The 22,485-nt window shown below is 44.2% G+C and overlaps 1 protein-coding gene across 7 annotated transcripts in view; it reads left to right on the forward strand.

Moving 5' to 3' along the window:
• LOC129386809 (uncharacterized) overlaps positions 1-22,485 on the forward strand; it is a 119,453-nt gene that overhangs the window by 12,993 nt on the left and 83,975 nt on the right. For 6 of the 7 annotated variants that reach the window (XM_072289724.1, XM_072289726.1, XM_072289725.1 and 3 more), the window contains 2 exons: positions 4,820-5,026; positions 11,219-11,425. In XM_072289724.1, the coding sequence (XP_072145825.1) occupies positions 4,834-5,026; positions 11,219-11,425 (400 nt within the window). In that variant the 5' untranslated portion in view covers positions 4,820-4,833. The remainder of the gene's footprint in view (positions 1-4,819; positions 5,027-11,218; positions 11,426-22,485) is intronic. The other variant, XM_072289727.1, reaches the window with a different exon arrangement.

Genomic DNA, 22,485 nt, shown 5'->3' on the forward strand with positions numbered 1-22,485 from the left:
GAGAAATTACTTGTACCTAACAATTGAATTAAAGAAATGATAAATTAGTGGCAATGAAAGTGGATGAAAAAACAACTTGCCGCAGGTGGTGAACAATCCCACAACCTTCGCAGTTGGCGTGCGATGCTCTCCCAATTGAGCTACTGCGGTGTCGTTTCCCCATCCACTTTCTTGGGTATTTTACGTTTCCTTGTAGAACCCTGGGAGTGTCTAGTTAGATCGCAAGAGACCATCTTTCACCATAATCTACTGTTTCAAAAAGGGGGGCTTTGTGTGCCGAAGCGAAACCCCCTCGCCAGTGATACCAACATGGTAGAAGACGCTGACATGACCAAGCTCTGGGAGCAGGTCGCTGTTTCTAGCCTCTATATTGCTATGGATGGAGAAACAGGGGGTGCTTCAATGAAGGAGCTTCTGAGTGAACATAGTACTTCCTTGTTCTGCAAAGAGATCTCCTACGGTGTGATCATTCTCATTGCAAACAGTGGAAGGTTGTGACGACAGCAGCTGCAGTGATGAGAAAGACAATGGCCCGTCTTTGGCCTCGACCTTGATGTTCATGCAAAATGCAGTGTCATTAATGAAGTCCCGCATTGATTTCGTGTACACTTAAGGATTTCCACCAGTGTTCGCGCAGCAGCTGGATCTGATGCACACTGCAGTTCTAGACATGAAATACCTCAAGAGCAGGTGCACATTTCTGACTATTTCGGCACGCCAGATGCTCAACATCCAGTTTGTGGCTGTAAATAAACATGTTATTTTTTTGAATGTCTACTCCATACAATCTGTATCTTTTAGTGCGAGTGGCAAATTTGTGCTCCAGCTACAAAGGTATGTTTGGTAGCTTTTGTGTTTCTTTCTTGTACAGCAATTCATCCAGACGTTGTAATGATTAGTTGTAAGATTGATCTTCTTGATACTGTTATAAGTGGACTGCACTGTAATCCCTATGGCTAAAATGAACCCTCACATCTGCCTTCATATCTCGACGGGTGCTGGCAAGCACTCCCAGGTCAAGGTTCACTACGCACACACACAGAATACACAGGGAGACACGTTTTGAGAGGCGTTGTATACTATTGTTGATAACCTCCAAGAGGGTTGAGCATTGTCATGGCCTCCCATTGCGTGTTGCATTGTGGGATATGTGTTAAAGATCAATTAAAATGCCAACAAAGCATAAAAACGAGAACAAAGGGGGTCAACCGAGGAGCCTGATTTTTATTAATCGTATCATGATGAGCCAACAAACAAAGATACCAAGGAAAACATAGGGGAAATTACTTGTACTTAATAATTGAATTAAAGAAATGATAAATTAGTGGCAATGAAAGTGGATGAAGAAACAACTTGCCGCAGGTGGTGAACAATCCCACAACCTTCGCAGTTGGTGTGCGATGCTCTCCCAATTGAGCTACTGCGGTGTCGTTTCCCCATCCACTTTCTTGGATATATTACGTTTCCTTGTAGAACCCTGGGAGTGTCTAGTTAGATCCCAAGAGACCATCTTTCACCATAATCTACTGTTTCAAAAAGGGGTGCTTTGTGTTTTGTCTACCACATTTAGTGGTAGACAAACCACTGGGTTTCTTCCGTGCACTCATATACACAGTTTGGTTGTGCTATGAGCGTGGATGCTGGTTGCTGTGCTGCTGGCAAGTTGAGTGGCAATTGCTGTGATGTCGTCTACTGCCCAAATGCCAAATTGTAAAGCTCTATTTCCGTATATATATATATATATATATATATTTATTTATTTATTTATTTAATCTGATGAGTCTTTATGCAAGCCCATCTGTATTCATGAATAAACAAGGCATGTTTGCCTGCAGAAAATGTTTTGTGATTTTATCGTCACTCTGAAAAAGTTGAGTTAACTTTTCTGCAAAATTGGTCAGTCTGAAGATTTTGAATCTACAGTAAATCCCTGTGGGTCACTTTCATTCATTCATTCAAATAACTTTATCGAGTGTCCTGCGATTTGGTGGACTTGACTCCGCCTAGGCTTCAGCCAAGGGTTGTTGGCCCTTGTCGGATCCCTCGGCTCGCTGGATGGCCCAGAGTTGGTGCTGTAGGTCCGAGCTGAGGAATATAGACTCCCAGAGCACGCGGAGGCTGTCGCTGTTTGAGGCTGCATCACCGTTATTCTGTATGATAGCCGTACATTACCATAGGGTATGCTCCAGGGTAGCTCTAGAGTCGCATTGTGCGCACTTGTCAGTCGTGTATAAATCTGGGCGTATTAGGTGCATGATAGCTGGACTCGGATAGGATTTGGTCTATAACTGCCACCATTCGACAGACTGATTTTTGCTTAATTTTGGGTGCGGCTGCGGGAAGATACCTCGGCAATGATGGTGTTGTGTAATTGAAGGAAAAATTTACTCTCAAAGGTTTAAGAGGAAGAAAGTTCGTAGTGCATCGATACTTTAGGTATGATTGGTGACTTTAATGTCATGAGCAATGCTGTGATTGGTGCACAATTCTTGGTTATATGATTTGTATGATGAATAATATGAAAAGTTCTCACCTGGGACCCAAGTTGGCATCAAAGTGGTTCATTGAAAAGCAGCACATACTCTGTGCGTCTACGAAGCACCTGAAGAAGGCGGCAGTCAGACCTGCAAAGCGGGAGAAGGCGCTAAGAATCTCTGGATCTGTACAGGCTGCCACCACAAATTGAACCTGGCTACATTTAACATGTGAACCCTCTCACGTGAGGCTTGCTTAGTGGGGCTTTTTGAGGCATTATAGGGCATTGGCTGAGATATCATTGACTGTAATGAGGTTTGAAAAATAGGAAGCTTATACAGAGCTGACTAACGGCCACATCCTCTGCTACAGAGGTCTTCCAGATAAGAGGGAATAGAGGGTAGGGCTTTTAATTAATAAATACATAGCGGGCAACATTGATAAATTCTATTGGTATTAGTATGGGTTCTAATAGCTTGTTCTTTGTGAACCTTTTTCATGGTCCAGCCTCTCTTAGAATATTGTCACACAGCTTAAGAGACATCTTTCTGTATCGGAAGTTTCTCAAATGTTGTCGCTGGTTGTGTCTGTTGTCACGGAAGCTTGTGTAATGAGATTATATGCGTGAGGTTAAATGTGTAATACTTTCTGGAAAGCATATGAATGCATTAGCGATACAACTGGAACTTTTTACGGGTCATGTATGAAAGTCAATGTGCTTGACCCGCCATGATATTTTCACTATCGATGAGTGCTCACTGCTATCATTGTTTTGAGTGTTACTTGGTTTTCTGGGCACAAGTTTGCCCAATGCATTGTGCCACTTTGGTTGTTCTCTGTCCCTAAAACGTGACGGTAACCCTAAAAGGGTAACAATCATCTTAATAAAACTTAGTAGCAGATATCGATGACAGGTAGTACAAACCTACTCTCCAACCTCCAGTGGTGAGGAGAAATAGAAGGTTTATGAGGAGGTTGAATTAGCAATCAGAAATGTCCAAGATGTACTGTAGTCACGGGCAGCTTTAATGCAAAAGTAGGGGGAAAATGGGTGGCAGAAAGGGTGACTGGCAACTATGGCATCAACTCTAGAAATTGTACAGGAGAGATGTTGGTAGAATTCATAGAATGGAATCGTCTTCAAATTATGAATACCTTCTTCCAGAAGCGCAATAACAGGAAGTCAACCTGGAAAAGCCGTAATGGGGAAACAAGGAAGGTAATAGGTCTCATACTCTGTGCTGACCCTTGCATAGTGCAGGACGTAGAGGTGTTAGTGGGGTAAATGGCTGCGAACATAGGTTAGGGAGGTCCAGGATTGCTCTCAATTTGAAGAGATAAAGATATAATTAGTTAAGAGGAAACAGGCTAGCCAACCTAGTCATAGTCAGGGTAAAAGTAGATGACAAGACAAGTGTAATTGGAGATAAGTGGCAGATGCCGTCCAGGGCCATTGAAGAGTGGCACATACCCAGTGAACCAGCATGGCATCAGAAAGGTTTGTTGAAGAGCAGCACATAGACAATGTTACATGCTCCCTCAGCAGTTGCAGTTGCCTCAGCACAGCAGGCAGGTGCTCTACCCATTTGGCCATAGACTACCCAGTGGCCAAAGTTGGCAGGAAAGTGGTTAGATGCGGACACACACACACATACATGCATGCATACATACATACATACATACATACATACATACATACATACATACATACATACATACATACATACATGCTTACATGCACGCATTGTTGCTTGCTTGCTTGTATGCATGCACACACATGGAGCTACCCCTAATAGGATGAAATTCCTAAACAATGATGTTGTATTAAAAAAGAATTTTTGCAAGCAATGTAATGTGTGGGGTGGTTAACTGGCAGTCTATCAGGGTTACAGAATGGATACCAGCAGAACTGACGTGTCATTGTGGACAGCAGACAACTAGGTAGTGTGATGAAATAGAAATTTTGCAAGCACAGAATGGCGTCAGCTGGCACAAGACATGGGGATCTTAAAGTGGACATTAAATAGGCCGATCGTGATGACCCTAGGATCTTGCAGTCACTTTTCATTATTTGGACTGCACCGATAGTTTTAGGATATATCATAGGAAGAAGTGTCTGACATATGTTCAACTGTCATAATCCTTTCACAGAAAAGAGGCTGCTTTGCTTTAGAGTAATCAATGTGGATTACCACCTGTAGCCTTTTAGGAATACTGAACCAAAAGGGTTATATCGTATTCCATGGCTATGCATTGTAAGGTGCCCCTGAATTTACTCTGTAGTTGTATTTACCTCTTTTCGATACCGTAACAGGACTGTAATCACCCCAATTATTTTCTGCAGGCTTAAGAAATGCGATGAGCGTAGCTGAAGGCATCCCTGCCAAAATGGAATGCCACACCCCTTCCAAGGTCGTCGGTCAGGTCGAGGTTGGCATGCAGTACAGCTTGCCTCTGGCTGACAAGTCTGTTGGGTGCTGCTTCAAAGCATGGAGCGAGTCTAGGAGCGTGCAGACTACAGAGACTCTGGAGCAGTTAACCTCCACCTCAGGTGGGCAGTGACTGGCACTTCTCTTACATTTGCTTGCATGTGTGAGCATTATGAGTGGCCAAGTCTGAGTAGCTTGGTATCACTTGCTAAAGTGCGTGTGACATTCAGCTGCTGAGGACAAATTGGCAGGTTTGCGAGCCTTGTCTGCATACTGATTTAAGGTTTAAGAGGAAGAAAGTTGGCTGTGCATCCATTCTTTAGGTATGATTGGCGACTTTTATGTCATGAGCAATGCTATGATTGGTGCACAATTCTTGGTTATATTATTTGTATGATGAAGGATATGAAAAGTGCTCACACCTTGGACTCAAGTTGGCATCAAAGTGGTTCATATAAAAGCAGCATGTACCCAGTGTGTCTACGAAGCCCCTGAAGAAGGCGGCAGTCAGACCTGCAAAGCCGGAGAAGGTGCTAAGAATCTCTGGATCTGTACAGGCTGCCTCTGCGAATTGAACCTGGCAACATTTAACACGTGAACCCCCTCACGTGAGGCTACTTACTGGGGCTTTTTGAGGTATTATCGGGCATTGCCTGAGATATCATTGGCCGTAATGAGGTTTGAAAAATAGGAAGCTTATACAGAGCTGACTAATGGCCACATCCTCTGCTACAGAGGTCTTCCAGATGAGAGGGAATGGAGGGTAGGGCTTCTAATTAGTAAGTACATAGCGGGCAACATTGACGAATTCTACAGTATTGGTATGTGTTCTAATAGCCTGTTTTCGGTGAACATTTTCCATGGTCCAGTCTCTCTTAGAATATTGTCACACAGCTTAGGAGATACCTTTCTGTATCGGGAGTTTCTCAAGTGTTGTCACTGGTTGTGTCTGTTGTCACTGAAGCTTGTGTAATGAGATTGCATGCATGAGATGGATTCTGCAGTACTTTCTGGAAAGCATGAAGGCATTATCGATGCAACTAGAACTTTTTACACAGATGACAAGGGTAATTGGAGATTAGTGCGAGATGCCGCCCAGGGCCATTGAAGAGGGGCACATACCCAGTGAACCAGCTTGGCATCAACAAGGTTTGTTCAGGAGCAGCACATAGACAATGGTACATGCTCCCTCAGCAGTTAGTGTTCCCTCGGCACAGCAGCCTGGTGCTCTACCCATTTGGCCATAGACTACCCAGTGACCGAAGTTAGCGGGAAAGAGGTTAGGTGCGGACACAGACACACACCATCATTATCATCATCATCATCAGCCTATTTTATTTCCACTGCAGGACGAAGGCCTCTCCCTGCGTTCTCCAATGACCCGTGTCCTGCGCCAACCGATTCCAACTAGCGCCCACTAATTTCCTAATTTCATCGCTCTCCACCTAGTCTTTTGTCGTCCTCGATTGTGTTTTCCTTCTCTTGGTACACATTCTGTAACCCTAATGGTCCAACGGTTGTCTAACCGGCGCATTACATGACCTGCCCAGCTCTATTTTTTCCTCTTGCTGTCAATTAGGATATCGTCTGTACCCGTTTGCTCTCTGATCCAAACAGCTCTCTTTCTGTCTCTTGACGTTATGCCTAGCAATCTTCATTCCATTGCTCTTTGCACAGTCCTTAACTTGTTCTCAAACTTCTTTGTCAGTCTCCAAGTTTCTGCCTCATATTTCAGCACTGGTAAAATGCACTGATTGTATATATATACCTTCCTTTTCAGTATTAATGGTAAGCTTCCAGTCAGTAGCTGGCAATGTCTGTCGTATGCGATCCAACCCATTTTTATTCTTCTGTGAATTGCCTTCTCATGATCAGGGTTCCCTGTGATTAATTGACCTAGGTAAACATACTCCTTCACAGATTCTACACGCCGACTGCCGATCCTGAACTCTTGTTCCTTTGCCCAGCTATTTATTATTATCTTTGTCTTCCGCATATTAGTCTTCAACCCCCTCTTACACTCTCTCTGTTAAGGGCCTCAGTCATTTGTTGTAACTCATCTGCATTGTTGCTGAATAAAACAATGTCATCGGCAAACGGAAGGTTGCTGAGATATTCGCCGTCGATGTTTACTCCTAAGCCTTCCCAGTTTAATAGCTTGAATTCTACTTCTTCTAGGCACGTAGTGAATAGCATTAAAGAGATTGTGTCTCCCTGTCGGACCCCTTTCATTACAGGTATCTTCCTGCTTTTCCTGTGTAGAATTAAAGTAGCTGTAGAAACTTTGTAGATGTCTTAAAAGGTATTTACGTAAGCGTTCTGTACGCCTTGATTACGTAATGTCGCTATGACTGCTGGTATCTCTACTGAGTCAAATGCCTTTTTGTAATCTATGAAAGCGATATAGAGAGGCTTGTTGTACTCTGCGGATTTTTCGATAACCTCATCGATGACATGGATGTGATCCATTGTAGAGTATCCCTTCCTGAGGCCAGCCTGTTCCCTTGTTTGACTAAAGTCCAATGTTGCCCTTATTCTATTGGAGATTATTTTGGCAAATATTTTATATAATACTGGGAGCAAGCTATTGAGCCTATAATTTTTCAATCCTTTAACGTCTCCCTTTTTGTGGATTAGTATAATGTTTGCATTCGTCCAGTTTTCTGGGACCCTTGCAGTCGATAGACACTTCGTATAAAAAGCCACCAGTTTTTCAAGCATTATGTCTCCTCCATCTTTGATTAAATTGACTGTTATTCCATCTCCTCCTGCCACTCTTTTTTGTTTCATGTCTTGCAAGGCCCTTCTTACGTCATCACTGGTTATAGGAAGAGTTCCTGTATCCTGTTCATTACTGTTTCTAATTGAGGTATTCTGACCCTCTGGGTATAGTACAGGTCAGTATGGAATTCTTCCACTGCTTTTACTATATCTTCAAGATTGCTGATGATATTACCCTGCTTATCTTTCAGTAAATACATCTTGGTTTGTCCTATGCCAAGTCTCTTTCTCACCTATTTCAGGCTGCGTCCATTTTTGCGGCTTCTTCAGTCTTTCTCACGTCATAGTTTCGAATATGCCTTATTTTCGCCTTGTTGATCCGTTATGACAGTTCCGCAAATTCTATCCTCTCTCTTGAGTTGGACACTTTCATTTTTGTCGTTTCTGTATTAGGTCCTTTGTTACTTGGGAGAGCTTGCCTACTGGTTGCCTTGGTGCTTCTGAAGTCAACCTAGTTACGGTTTCATTCATTAGCTCTATGCCATCATTATCTCTCTGTTCTAATGCAGCATATTTGTTTGCAAGTACCAGCTTGAATTGGTCTGCTTTTACCCATACTGCCTCTAGGTTGACCTGTTTCTTCTTGACCAATTTAGCTCTTTCTCTCATAAAATTGTGGTGAGTCCTAGTCCTGACTAACCTTTGATCACTCCACTTTACCCTACCTATCACCTCTACATCCTGCACAATGCTGGGATTCTCAGAAAGTAGGAAGTCAATTTCATTGCTTGTTTCACCATTAGGGCTTTTCCAGGTCCACTTTCTTTTGCTATGCTTCCTGAAAAAGGTGTTCATTATTTGAAGTTTATTCCTTTCGGCGAATTCTACCAGCATCTCTCCTGTAGCGTTCCTAGAATTGACGTCGTAGTGGCCAATTGCTTGTTCACCAGCCTGCTTTTTCCCCACTTTTGCATTGAAGTCACCCATTACTACAGTATATTGAGTTTTCACTTGTCTCATCGCTAATTCAACATCTTCATAAAACTGATCTACTTCCTTATCATTGTGACTGGATGTTGGAGCGTAGGCTTGTACTACCTTTAATCTATACCTCTTATTAAATTTGATTACGACTACAGCTACCCTCTCATTAATGCTGTAGAATTCGTCAATGTTGCCCGCTATGTCCTTATGTATTAGGAATCCTACCCCGTATTGCTTCTCATCTAGGAGACCTCTATAGCAGGGGACATGGCCGTTATTCAGCAATGTAAAAGCCTCACCAGTTCTTCTAATCTCACTAACGCCGATGATATCCCAAACAATGTCTGATAATTCCTCAAAGAGGCCCGCTAAGCTAGCCTCACTCGAAAGGGCTCAGGTGTTAAACATTGCAAAGGTCAGTATCCATTGGCGGCCTCTCCAGATCTAGAGATTCTTAGCACCGTCTGCTGCGTTACGGGTCTGACTGCCGCCTTGGTGAGGTGCTCCACAGCTGCTGGGGACTGAGGGACATTGGGTAATTGAGTTAGCCATTTGGGAGGGGGTGGCCATATACAGCACCAGGGAGGCCAGTTCCTGATCTGGTGGGGGAGTCTCATGTTGAAACTTTGTGGGCCTTTCTAATTTCGTTGTACCTGGATTAGTATAGCCCCACTCACTCTCGGCATCTTGTGCTGGTGACAGGTGTCACTCCAAGCCTGCAGAAGTTGTGCACTGGAAGAGATGAATTTCAAGCTCGCCAGAATAAATAAAAAAAAAAGAAACAGCGGAATTCGAAGTTCCGACTATAGCAACCGAGCATTCGCCATAGTTCAGTCAGATAATCCTGCAGGCGGGAAAGCTACCTTATCGCCGACAAGTACAGCCCCGAGGGCCCTACATGCCTAAAAACTTATTTGATTTGTCTGTGATAGAAGTGCTTTCTTGATCGCAATGGGTAACTCAATATAGAGCGATTTCTAAACGGGTTCCGGCCTGATAGTTCCGGAGTCGCACGTGCGCAGGTGACACGGCGTAGTATTGCTCAAAGGTTCCATCATCATGGTTTCGGAGTCACCCGTACGCATACGGCCATGAATGCGGCTAGATATACGATATATTTTCGGCGAACTTGAACAATATCTAAATGTAGTGTGGAACAAAAAGAAGATGAGAAGAAATAAAAAAATACTTTTAGCGCCTACCGGGAATTCACTAGTAGCGTGTTCAAGGAGGTACACCAAACAATTAACGGTCTCGGCTGCCTGTCCAATGCATTGGAGAAGTCTTTCTGAATGAGACGGACCTGTTACTGATGCACCACGCAAGGCGGCGCATCAGTACGCAAGGTGTAAGGAGGGTGTATTCACTGAGACTTTTGCTTAAAGGAAAATTTGCAGTGGCGAGACGGGCCGCCCAACAACATTTTTGAGCCGCGCATAAAGTATGCGACCTTACAAGCAGTCTTGCTCTATGGTTGGAAAGCGCTTATATGATGCCTCTTTTAAGCTGCAACGTAAGCTTCTGCTTCGCGTGGGAAACCTATTGACATCCCGTTTGCCGCCGAACTTGCAATACTTGTAATTTAGCAGTTGCGTATGCGCACTTGTAATCTTCTTGAGTACAAACGAAAAGCTGTGAAAACTAACATAAGTGCAAATGGGGAGGAAATAGCTGGGTGCGAACTACGACCCTTTTTACATGATGAAGATCTGTATTGTGAACTTTTGAATTGTTGTCGCGACATTGTTTTTCTTATGATGTGCGTGATACTGTGAACTGTCTCTTCATATTTTCTTTTCCTTTCGCACGACAATTATTACTTTTTTTCGCTGTGGTACAGAGTCCATACAACTATTCATGTTTCGAATGAAATGTGCACGATGCGCTCGCTTCGATAGCAGAAAGGGGCATCTCAGTAGGTACTGTCGGCAGCGAGCTTCAGAAGCTATTCCAGCTCATTCCGTAAATGTTACATGCCTAAAAACTTCTTTGATTTGTCCACGCTAGAAGTGTTTTCTTGATCGCTATGGGTAACGCAATATGGTGCGATTTCTAAACGGTTGCGGCCTCATAGTTCCGGAGTCGCGCATGTGCAGGTGACGCAACGCTATTGCATTAAAAATGAATTTTGGCAATCAATGTTAGGTGTAGGGCAAGTAACCAATGGTCTACAAGCGTTGCAGAATGGGTACCAATAGAACTGGCATATCATTGTAGACAGCAGACAACTAGGTAGTGTGGTGAAATAAAAATTTTGCAAGCAGAGAATGGTATCAGCTGGCACAAGACATGGGAAACTTACAGCGGACAATAAGTAGGCCGATGGCAATGACCCTAGGAACTTCCAGTAATTTTTTATTGGTTGGACTGCACCAATAGCTTTAAAATGTATCATGTGAAAAAGTGTCTGAGATATGCTCTACTGTCGTAAGCCCTAGCGTAAACAATGGGGATTACCACCTGTAGCCTTCTAGGAATACTGAACCAAAAGGGTTATATTGTATTCCATGGCTATGCATTGTAAGGTGCCTCTGCATTTATTCTGTTGTTGTATTTACCTCTTTTCGATACCGTAACAGGACTGTAACCACCCCAAATATTTCCTGCAGGCTTCACAAATGCGATGAGCCTAGCTGAAAGCGTCCCTGCCAAAATGGAATGCCACACCCCTTCTAAGGTCGTCGGTCAGGTCGAGGTCGGCATGCAGTGCAGCTTGTCTCTGGCTGACAAGTCTGTTGGGATTTGCTTCAAAGCATGGAGCAAGTCTAGGAGCGTGCAGACTACAGAGACTCTGGAGCAGTTAACCTCCACCTCAGGTGGGCAGTGACTGGCACTTCTCTTACATTTGCTTGCGTGTGTGAGCGTTGTGAATGGCCAAGTCTGAGTAGCTTGGTATCGCTTGCTAAAGTGGTTGCAGTAAAACGCGTTGTGTGGCTAGTTTGTGAATAGCTTTCAAAAGCTGAACTGCCAACAGTTGCGGCACACTAGGAAGGACCAAAGACAGGACAAGATGCAGGAAGCACCTTCTACTGTCTTTGTTCTTTCCTAGTGCGCCGTCACTGTTGGCACTTCATCTTTCGAAAATTTTATTGCTAAACTACGTGTTGCATTCTGCTGCTGAGGAAAAATTAGCAGGTTTGCGAGCCTTGTCTGCATACTGATTGGGCCAAATGCAGAAATAATGCTGTGCTGATCACATTGAAGCAACTAAGATGGCAGAGTTTAGTCCAGAGCCCTCACGACTTGACGTTCTTGTAGGCCTGACATTGCTGTGTAATAACGTTACATCCTTGAGTCTCCTAGTTATGCTTAAAGCAGTGTATTTGTGTAAGAAGGCGAATAGAGATCAATGCAGAATGTCAGCTGGCCTCTGTGTTTAGGCTGAACAAAATTAAAACAAAATCCTTTAATGCAGTCAAGCATACTACAAACAAAATACACTGTTTTATCGATATGCTCATTCATTGAGGGAGGCAGAAACCACATGTGAACTATCAGGAATCTTTTCCAGGAAAGCTTTGAATCATGACATCCCACAGCACATCATTGGTAATGACTAAGCAAGACTAGGCATGTGCAACAATGTTGTAGGGAGCATCCCTCACTTTGTTGTCCCGTCTTCTCGGAAATCCAGTTTTCCTTGCCATGGGGGTCATTGCCCCTTGCTCCTGAAATCCAGTTTACCTTGCAGTGGAGGTGATTGAGTGCAGCGGTGGCGTAGAGGTAGAACACCCGCCTCGCGTGCAAGAGGTCCGTGGTTCGAATCCCGGTGCCGCGCAATTTTCCACCGGATTAAAAAAAAAATCCGCATGTTCATAGAATTGCATAAACAGGCCTGGAGTGTGGCCTGATCCTGGTGACCAGAACCGGTAACGCACTCCCTCACCAGAGCAGGATTGGCCACCCTGGTGCAGTACTTGGCCACAACCTCCTATATGAACACGAGGAGGGAAGATAACCGATGGTCATTAAGGGTTATGGACTGGATTCCAAGGGAAGGCAAGCGTAGCAGGGGGCGGCAGAACGTTAGGTGGGTGGATGAGATTAAGAAGTTTGCACAGACGACATGGCCACAATTAGTACGTGACCGGGGTTGTTGGAGAAGTATGGGAGAGGCCTTTGCCCTGCAGTGGGCGTAACCATACTGATGATGGATGATGATGGAGGTGATTGGCCACTGCTCTTTCTAGGAACTTGGGCGGCTATCCAACTGGGGCACCACCACGGCCACTTGGCAAACCTGCTTTTACTGTTGAACAAAGCCAGTCGAGTGTGCATGCTCAAGCGGTCATAATGTGTATTCCTTGCCTACCTTAAAGAGAGCTCCTAACAAGTGGTGACGCAGGACATTACATTTTATTTTCGAACACTAGCCATGGACGGTGCTACTCCTACACTTGGTGACAGAGACGATGACATGATTACATCTCCTGTCATTGCCGCAGAGCTTCAGCTTTCCAGCTTTTGGCCCAAGAATCCCTTAGTTTGGTTTATACAAGTAGAGGCCCCTTTTCAACTCTGACGCCTCGCTTCACAGACAGCTGAGTACACTCACTTCGTTGCCGCGCTACCCTCCGACATCGCCGATGCCATAGGTGACTTGCTAGTGGGTGCGCCTTCGGTCACTGCATAGGACGACCTGAAACACCAGTGCCTCGAGCCAACAGCTCCTCTTCGAGGAACTCGCCGACCAACAAATGTTACAACTGCTGAACTGGCTGCATTAATTATTGGGCGAGCACTCTGCAAACGAGAGCCAGCTTTCAATTTTGCAGAAGCTGTTCTTGCAACACCTCCCGCCGTCGGTAGCATGGTACTGGTGGGTTCCAGTGAGATGAGTCTCGATTGGCTAGCTACATTCGGTGAACGCATGTGATTGCTCATCGGTGTACAGCTTCCGATCACTGTTCTGAGAGTCTTGGAGCCAACAGGCTGACTCTCATGCCTAGAGGAAACAGTCGACCAGTTTACCAGTGCACTGGAGAAGCTGGTGACTGGCAGCAACACTGATGACCAATGTCAGCCTAACCATTCTGCTTCACAGTCTCATAGTGCACCTAGACTCGCCTTGGCAGTTGGGGTGGTACCACCGTCATTTTCACAAACAAGCAAGTCGCTCCACTCAGCCCTGTTCATGGGCGGGAAATGCACCAGCCAGTCGCCAGCGAAGGCATGCGACATCGGCCCTCGAACGAGTCACTTTTTCGTGGTTGTCAACCACGTCACCAGCACCTGCCTCCTCGTGGTGATCGGAGCCAAGCTGTATCATTCCCGCCACGGCCGCAGATCACCAGTATGCCAAATCCACACGCATGCTCCACACAGTGAACAACAATGCCATCGTGTCGTATGGGCTCTGGTCAATAACGCTAGCCATCGGACTCGGGCGCTTGTATTGGTAGGGTTTTGTGATCGCCAACGTCAGCTTGACCCCAAGGCATCAAGCCACTGGAATCACTGGTTCGGGCAATCGAGGACTTCCCCTCTCCAACTTACTTCCGAAGGTTGCTTGAGTTTTTGGTTCTCATAATTTTTACAGGTGCTTTGAACCATCCTGCGCGCAAGTTCTTCAGCCACTTACCGACCGGCTGCATCATGACTTAAAAAAAAAATGCCTACCTTTCATTGGTACTTGGAGCAAGAACACTCCTTTCAGGAAGCCAGAACATGGTTGACAACTGCAGTGTTTATTTATTTATGTACTTATTTAGCATACCCTCAGCGCCATTACGGCATTATAGAGGGGAGTGGTTACATGCAAAACGGGTAAATTCAACAAACAGGAGTTAATAAAGCAGAAAATTATATATATGTATATATAAATATATATATATATAATAAACACGAATGGCATCTAGATATACAAAGTTAGCTATGGCGTCCGTGAGTACAGGTTGAACAATGTGAAGAAAAAGGTTACTAGTTATACAGTACTAGCTATGACATTCTTGAATGATTGGTGATCTGCGATGGTGGCCTTTGAGGCGGGAAGGCGATTCCACTCATTGCAAGTGCGTGGTACAAATGACTGTAAAAAAGCGTTGGATGTGCATAATGGAATGCTGATCTTATGAGTGTAAGCTAGTCTGGGCGATACATACGGAGGCAAGTAGCGTTTTCTGAACCATTTCCAGTGAGTGCATTAGGTTTATTTGACCTGGATCTCGGATTGAAGCATCATACTCAAGTTTAGGTCATATTAGAGTTTTATAAAGGATTAATTTTAACGAAGAAGGTGCTTTGAAAAAGTTTCGTCGTAAGTGACCTAGCATTCGGTTAGCGTTACTTATTATATGGGAGATGTGGGTATTCCAAGTGACATCGGACGTGATGTGAAGGCCAAGGTACTTGTAAGTTGTTACCAAATCTAATGAAGCGTTATTAAGGGAGTACACAAGTGATTCACTGGTAGTTCTAGATACACGTATGAATTTACACTTGTTAACATTTAGTTCCATTAACCATGAATTGCACCATGCAAAAACGGCATTAAGGACAGCTTGAAGCCTGGTTACATCCTCATCGCTAGTCATTTCGGTGTAATTTACACAGTCATCAGCAAATAGGTGAATTCGAGAGGAAACACAGGAAGGTAAGTCATTAATATATATGAGAAATAGAAGGGGTCCAAGCACAGAGCCCTGTGGTACACCTGAATAAACAGGACTCAGATTAGAGGTTACTTCATTAGCTGAAACAAACTGTGAATGGTTAGTGAGGAAAACCTCAAGCCAGTACAAAACTTTAGGATGAAGGTTTAATTGGTGCAGTTTGTAGATTAATAAGCTATGGCAGACTTTATTTGAACACTTTTGTGAAGTCTAAAAAAATTAGTTCTGCAACTAAAGAATGGTCAAGCAAAAGGTTCAGTTTATGCATGAATGATACTAGTTGGGTGTCACATGAATATGTTTTGCGGAGGCCATGTTGAAACTCAGAAAAAAAGGAGTTTTCTTCTAAGAAGTTGGCAATATGAGAAAACGAAATATGCTCGATAATTTTGCATGGCATACTGGTTAAAGTAGGCCGATAGTTCAGTGGGGAATGTTTAGTACCTGTTTTGTACAGTGGAATCACATTCTCCACCTTATAATCAGCGGCCAGTGAACCTTTGTCAAATGATTGCTGGAAAAGGTTTGTAAAAATAATGGAACAATATGTCCTAATGTTGTTTAGAAACTTTCCATTAAGTCACAGCCAGGAGCAGATGAGAGTTTCAATGATGCGATTATTTTTTTTATGCCGACGGGTTCGATTATAAAGGGTACACTGAGGCGTAGTCTTAAGATAGTGTAGTTGCATACCTGCCAACGTGCCCGATTCGCCTGGGACTCCCGATTTTTTACTGAACTTTCCGATTGTACGATCACTGTCTTATATCTCCTGAAAAGTGGTCTCTGTTCGTGCAATAATGGTTTTTGCGAAACCGGCACCGCGGAATCTACAGCCACGTCATAATTGTCAGCATCACCAACAACGGCTCCACAAGCACCATCGGTATCATCGACTAAGCAGCCGACTACGGTGCCTAGTAAGCCGACCGAAGCCACCCCCAATGTAGCTCTTGCATATTATGCATGCCTTCCTCTATGGTGCATTGTTGCTGCTGCTTGTGTGTATGATTAGTGTTGGCTAGGCCGTGTGTGTGCGGTGCACCATGTAAAGTTAGAATCCTTGTGTGCTTGATGCCATGGCGCCATGAGAGCTCAAGAAAAGGTATTTGCAGAAGTTTTTGCAATCTTATACTTCTGAATTTCCGTGCTTTTTGACATCAAGAAAAGGATAACATTTTGCGTTTTGTACAATGTGTGGATGTGACGTCAGCGTGTCTCACGGTGGCAAAGGCGGCTTGAAACTGTGCATTTCCACGGGGAAGCATCAAAGCTGTGTTCGTACCGTTGAGCAGCAAGACAACATAGTGAACTTTCTCCGGAACAACTGTGACGACAGTGTCATACTTGTCGAGCGCCTGTTTACAAGATTCCTCATCGAACACAACCTACCGCTTAGTGTCAGCGACCACGTTGGACCTCTTCTACGTAAAACGTTTCTGAAATGCAACAAGGCGAAGCGCTATGGATGTGGATGCAACTCTGAAGAATGCGGAGGTGGCCAACCTGAAATTTATTTCACAGGCATCGCTCTCGAGTCTTCGTTTCTTGCTCTCAAAGCTGACTATGCCACACTACAGGTGTACAGTCTTCCAGAGGGCATTCTGAATGAATAAAGGTGGGATGTGCAGTGGTCTATGGCTGGAAAAATGAAAAACACTGATGGAAAGCATGTTTCACCGTGTTGCTAAGGTGATGCTGGATTTACTCGTGATACTGCATAGCTACTCAGAGTGTGAGAATATTTTTAGCACGGCACGAGAAACTAGGACTGAATTCCGCTCATCGATGTGCGACACAACCACCTGCTGCTAGTGAAGGGCCTTCAGTCTAGACCATGTTTTGAGCAAGGCTACTCCGACAAATTTTTGAAGTCAGCAAAGTCTGCTACTACAAGGTCCCTGCAAAAGGAGAACACTGCCTGACAATTTGAACGAACCCCCCACTTCACCTCCCCCCCGTTGGCGCGAATAAAAAGACTCCCAATTTTTTATCTCGCCAGGTTGGCAGGTATCTAGTTGGGTGTGTTACATGAGCGTGCTTAGAAAAATTACGCGTATAAACGTCATTTAATGCGGATGCACAATCGGCAGGGGGAATTGCGTTATCAGTGCTATCAACAAGGGTTATGGCGTCATGGATTGGGTTAATAGTGCGCCAGAACTTTTTCGTATCAGTAATCACCATGAATAAAAAGTGTTCTTTAAAAAGTTATCTTTAGCTTGCTTAAGCGCTGTCATGTAGCTATATGTAGCCGTTTGTAAGCTGCACATCTTTCAGCACTGGCAGATGTTTTAGCTGATCTGTACAGACATTTCTTTTTGTTAGAAAGGCGCTTAATGTGGGTGTTATACCAGCAAGCGTTATCATTATAAGAAAGACTGTAGGTAGTGACAAATTCTTCCGTTAATTCACTAATTTTAGTAATAAACATATTCCAGTTTGACTGCACACTGGGGTTGTAGAAATCAGTCGGAAAAGTGTCAAGGAAAGTACAGAGCTCGTTAATTGTTTCAAAGTCATCTTTCTTATATGGTGAATTGTCTTGATTTTTTTTTCTGAGCTTGGACATGAAATGTTGATGTTGAAATGAGTGAGCACTTAAGGACAGTAAGTAAGTAATGTTAGAAATAGCATCAGGTCGTGTTGTTAGTAGAACGTCAAGGGTGTTAGCAACTTGTGGTGTGATTCTGGTGGACTGTTATCAGTTGACTGAAAGAGAACAGTGCGCACTAGTGAAGAAAATCTTTTGATTATGCGGAGAAAGGGTGTATCACAATGGGTTCGCTATGCCAAGCTATGTTTGGAATGTTGATGTCACCCAGTAGAAACAAGCGTAAGGAAGGAAAGCGTGTTACGATGATATTGATTGTCTCTTGTAATCGTTAGGAAAGGAAGCAGCGTCAGTAGGATCGCGATAACATATGCCCATTATAATTTTTTTATAATTTATTTCAATAATTGCCCAGACTATGTCCAAGTTAGTAGCAATATTAATGTGCTGAGACTGTAGGTGTTTATTAATTGCCAGAAGAACGCCACCACCTTGATGCAACATACGGTCGCAGTGATAAACTGAGAGGCCATGTGCGGTAGAGAAGATTTCATGGTCTCTAATATATGGATGCAGCCAAGTTTTTGTATGTCCAATGATATCTGGGTTGAACGTGTCAACTTTGGAAGTGAATGTGTCGTGTTTGTTTTTGATGCTTCGATAGTTAGTGAGAAGGACAGGCACGGGGTATAAGTGTCTTCCACTGCCCCTCGCACTTCCCTATGGACGATTAGGTTGTGCAGTACACACTTTGGTGTTAATACGCGTGTGTTGTTACGTGCACTCTGTTACGCTGTCTGTAATAGGATCGTACATGTACTGCTGCTTGTTTATGATTAATTTGTTGTATCGGAGATGAAACAGGGGTTTGCCTGGTAACTTCTTTGCACAGGCAATCAGTGTACTTCGAATATAGCAGGCGGCTGGTGAGTATTTATCACAGATCGTGACGTCTTTATCTTTTAGGAGCTCACATGCGGAAAGCGCTTCTTTCTTTACTTTGTAGTTGCTGAATTTCGTTATAATGAGGCAGCATTTATCAGGTGAATACGAACCAAGACGGTGAGCGTGTTCGATTGCCATGTCGGGTAGATTGCCGATGATAGTTGTTAGCACATTAATGATGTGGGCCTCAGATTCTTCCCATAATTCGTGACAATCAGTAATGCCTTGAAAAATTACATTGTTTCTTTGCGATCTGTCCTCTAGGTCGTTGAACTGAGATTGCAAAGAAACAAGCTGAGTGTTGCAAGTCTCTACAGATTTCTGGAGACCAGGGGTGCGATCGGAGATGGTTGTTCAGCGCGTTCGTTTGGTTACCGGCGCGCGCGACTGGCCTACTCCGCGCCGACGTCGCCAGCCGCGGGGCGCCGCCCCGTTTTTGGTGACGTCAAAATGACGACACGCTCCTGTCAATCATCCGCCCACCGAGCATTTCGTCCGAACGCGACGGGAGTTGAGAAGTTTGGAGCGATCATACGGCTTCGCATGGCGCGTCTGGTGGATTGGATTGGATCCAACAGGCGGCCTTTTCGGCTGCGGAATGGCACGTTCAATCCAATCCATAGTTTAATTCTAGAAAATGGCGCTTCCGTTGGAAACTTAGGTTGTTACGCTGGCGTTTCTAGAGGAAGGAGGAGAGCGGGTGGCGGTGCGAAACGCGTTTGAAGAAAAAGCAGAAAGTGAATTCCGGCGTCGTTTTTGTTTCTCGAAACAAATAATTCGTTGGTTGTACAGAGAAATCGACAACATCATCGGTGCCAGCGAGCCACTGGGATGTTGTCGCTGCCTCTTGAAAGGTGCGCCACTCTTCCCATCGTTTTTTTTTTCTTTTTCCTTCTCGCTGTGCGCGACACCACCTAGGGACGACGCAAAGAACCTAATAGTTATAAATTGCAGTAGTCACACGTACTACTATTTGAAAACGTGTTTGGGCTTGAGAAGAAAAAATACATTTTTTTAGATAAAGATGTCATTCAATTGGAAGACGAGAAACATTTGACTTTGTAGTATACTGTTTGCAAGCAGACGACAATCGACGGAGGCAAACTTCCGGGGAGGTCACCGCTTCCTGATTGGCTGCTCTCTCCGCCCCGCTGTCACAAATTTTGCATACTGCAACTTTGTGACGTTGCAGCAACTGAACAGAACGCGTATCGAACAAAATATCTCCGATCGCGCCCCTGGGATGTGTTCTTTAAAGGGACACTAAAGTGAAAAATAATTTCTTCTGCATCAATAAATTACCAATCTACAACACCAAAAACACCACTCTTACAACGATAAGACGTTTGGTAAGCCAGAAAAAGCACAAGAATGAAATACGGGTGGCGACGCCTACTTAAGTTCCCACACCTGGAGGCTGTGATGTCTTGGATTTTGATGGCATCTTCTAGGGCCTACTAAATATATATAGCGGTACAGATTGACTGCATTATGTTCTAAAGGAACCAAATACGAAACATGGCAAGTTTCGGGAACCTTTATTCAGCCAACATGGCCCAAATGCGAAAACATACTTTGGAATCTCTGACGTCATGCTGACGTACCAGCGCTGGGGTTTCGGTGCGAAATTCAAGTACTGATACTTGGACCTTCAATTTCTCATCCAATAATCAAACTATTTTTTTAAATGACTGCCGCAGGGTTCTCAAGCAATGCTTTATTAGTCTAAACTGATTATTGTTTCGTTTTACTGTCCCATTAAACTGATCAAGTGAATTTGCTGTTTCTTCAAGAGCATCCAGTCTTTCTGCTACTCTCGCGCCGACTGAAGATAGTGTCGAACCGCCGGGAGTTTAAGTAGGCACCAGGGGTTGACTTTGCTGTCGATGATGTACATGCACAGTAGATTGGGCAGGGCTGTCCGGATGGATTCAGTAGGGAGTAGTTATCGGGGAATTGATGCTGATTCATTCGTTCCCTGATGCGCCAACATGCCTCATGGTAAACAAGTCGGCCACAGCAGTAGGTGCAGTACTCCAGCAGCATGATGGCATAGACTGGGCGCTGCTGGGCTTCTTTTCAAAGCACCTCAAACCTACAGAAACTCGCTACAGCTCCTTCGGGCATGAAATGTAGGCCATCTATTGAACTGCCAAGCATTTCCGTGTTTTTCTTGAAGGCTGTTACATTATGGCCGACCACAAGCCGTTAACCTTTGTTAAAAAAACGACCCCAGGCTGTAATAACCTAACCTAACCTAACCTACACCCTGACGTATTGCACACGGGCAGCCTGTGTTAAGTTTCCCGACAGTGGACTCAACCGCGCATGTCTTCATGTGGCACGACTCCATCAACCCACCATTGATTTCTTCCTATGAAGGCCCATTTTGCGTGGTTTTGCATTCAGAGAAAACCTTGAAGATTGACGTTTACGCCAAAGAAGAGACAGTGTTGTGCGGCCGTATGAAACCAGCCTGTCTTGAACATTAACTCTTCATTCCTTCTGCCATTCACACCTAAGCCTGCGGCATTCTAGTGGGGTGCCCATGTAGCGACCGTCCGCCACTACGTTGTGCCTCACCATGGGTGTCATTGCCCCCTGCTCCAGAAATTGAGTATGCCTTGCTGTTGGCGTCATTGCCCGCTACTGTTTCTTGGAACTAAGCATGCAGCCAATCAGGCAAACCTACTTTTACTCTTGAATAAAGCCCGTCGACTCTTCGTTCTCAAGCTGTCAAAACATGTATTCCTTGCCTCCGCTAAACCGAACTCTTAACAATGTCATCACGCAATGAGCAACATGCACTGGGCACCTGAGGTGCACGTCAGCAATCATTTCAGTTGACCTGTAGGCATGTTGAAGTCACTGCTGGCTGCACAGTTGTTCTGATCCTCTCTCGTCTGTAGCGGCTTCAGGTTTTTTGCACAGTGTTTGCAGACTGCAGTAGCTGACTGGACCTTTGCTGTACCGCTAGTTTGTCCCAGCAGATAGTTATTCTTCTGCAGCACTGTTACAATGTGCTACAAGCTGATCCATGTTTGCTGAGGTGAAAAGTCAAGCCTTTTCCCTTAGAGAAATGAAATAGTAGTGAGCAATTCAATTGCCTTTCCAATGAATTGAATCTCCTGTCATCGGGAGAATCCGGGCATGATGCTCACAAAAGAAATTCCACCTTAATGTCTTCACGTTCACTGTCAACAGAGGGTAGCCATTGCACAACAAAGCTTCCAGTGAAAATCGCCAGTTGCACTGTTTTGCTTTCTATTCACAGAATGTACTGCAATAATCATGCTTTACAATTCTACCCATTTTATCACATTTTTTTAAAATGCAAATATAATGTCTAGCCCTGACATGTAATTTTTGCACCCTCATCTGTATTGACGCGTATTTGCACAATATTTTCAAAGTTGGGGTGTTTGCCACAGTAATGACAAAAACAATGACGCTTTATCCGTTTTGACAACTACAAACAAGAAAACTTTATTTTCTTTCACAATGCGCATGGCAAACAGTGAAAGATAATGCTAAAGTTGTTTTGCGGCACCTGATCAAGGCCCAAACTCTCCTTGATAATTCAGATGAATGCGGTTCCAGTGTAAGATTTGCAAAACAGTTTACAAAATTTTTGCTGGCATAAAGTGGAATTCAAATATATTCTTTTCACAGTATAATAATGATATGTTCAGCGACTGATTTTTCAGACACCTGAATTTCTGGGCCTCCCCGAATATTTGGACTCTGCCATGATACCGCCTGCACT

This window comes from Dermacentor andersoni, chromosome 8 (assembly GCF_023375885.2).
Source record: "Dermacentor andersoni chromosome 8, qqDerAnde1_hic_scaffold, whole genome shotgun sequence".
Lineage (NCBI taxonomy): Eukaryota > Metazoa > Arthropoda > Arachnida > Ixodida > Ixodidae > Dermacentor > Dermacentor andersoni.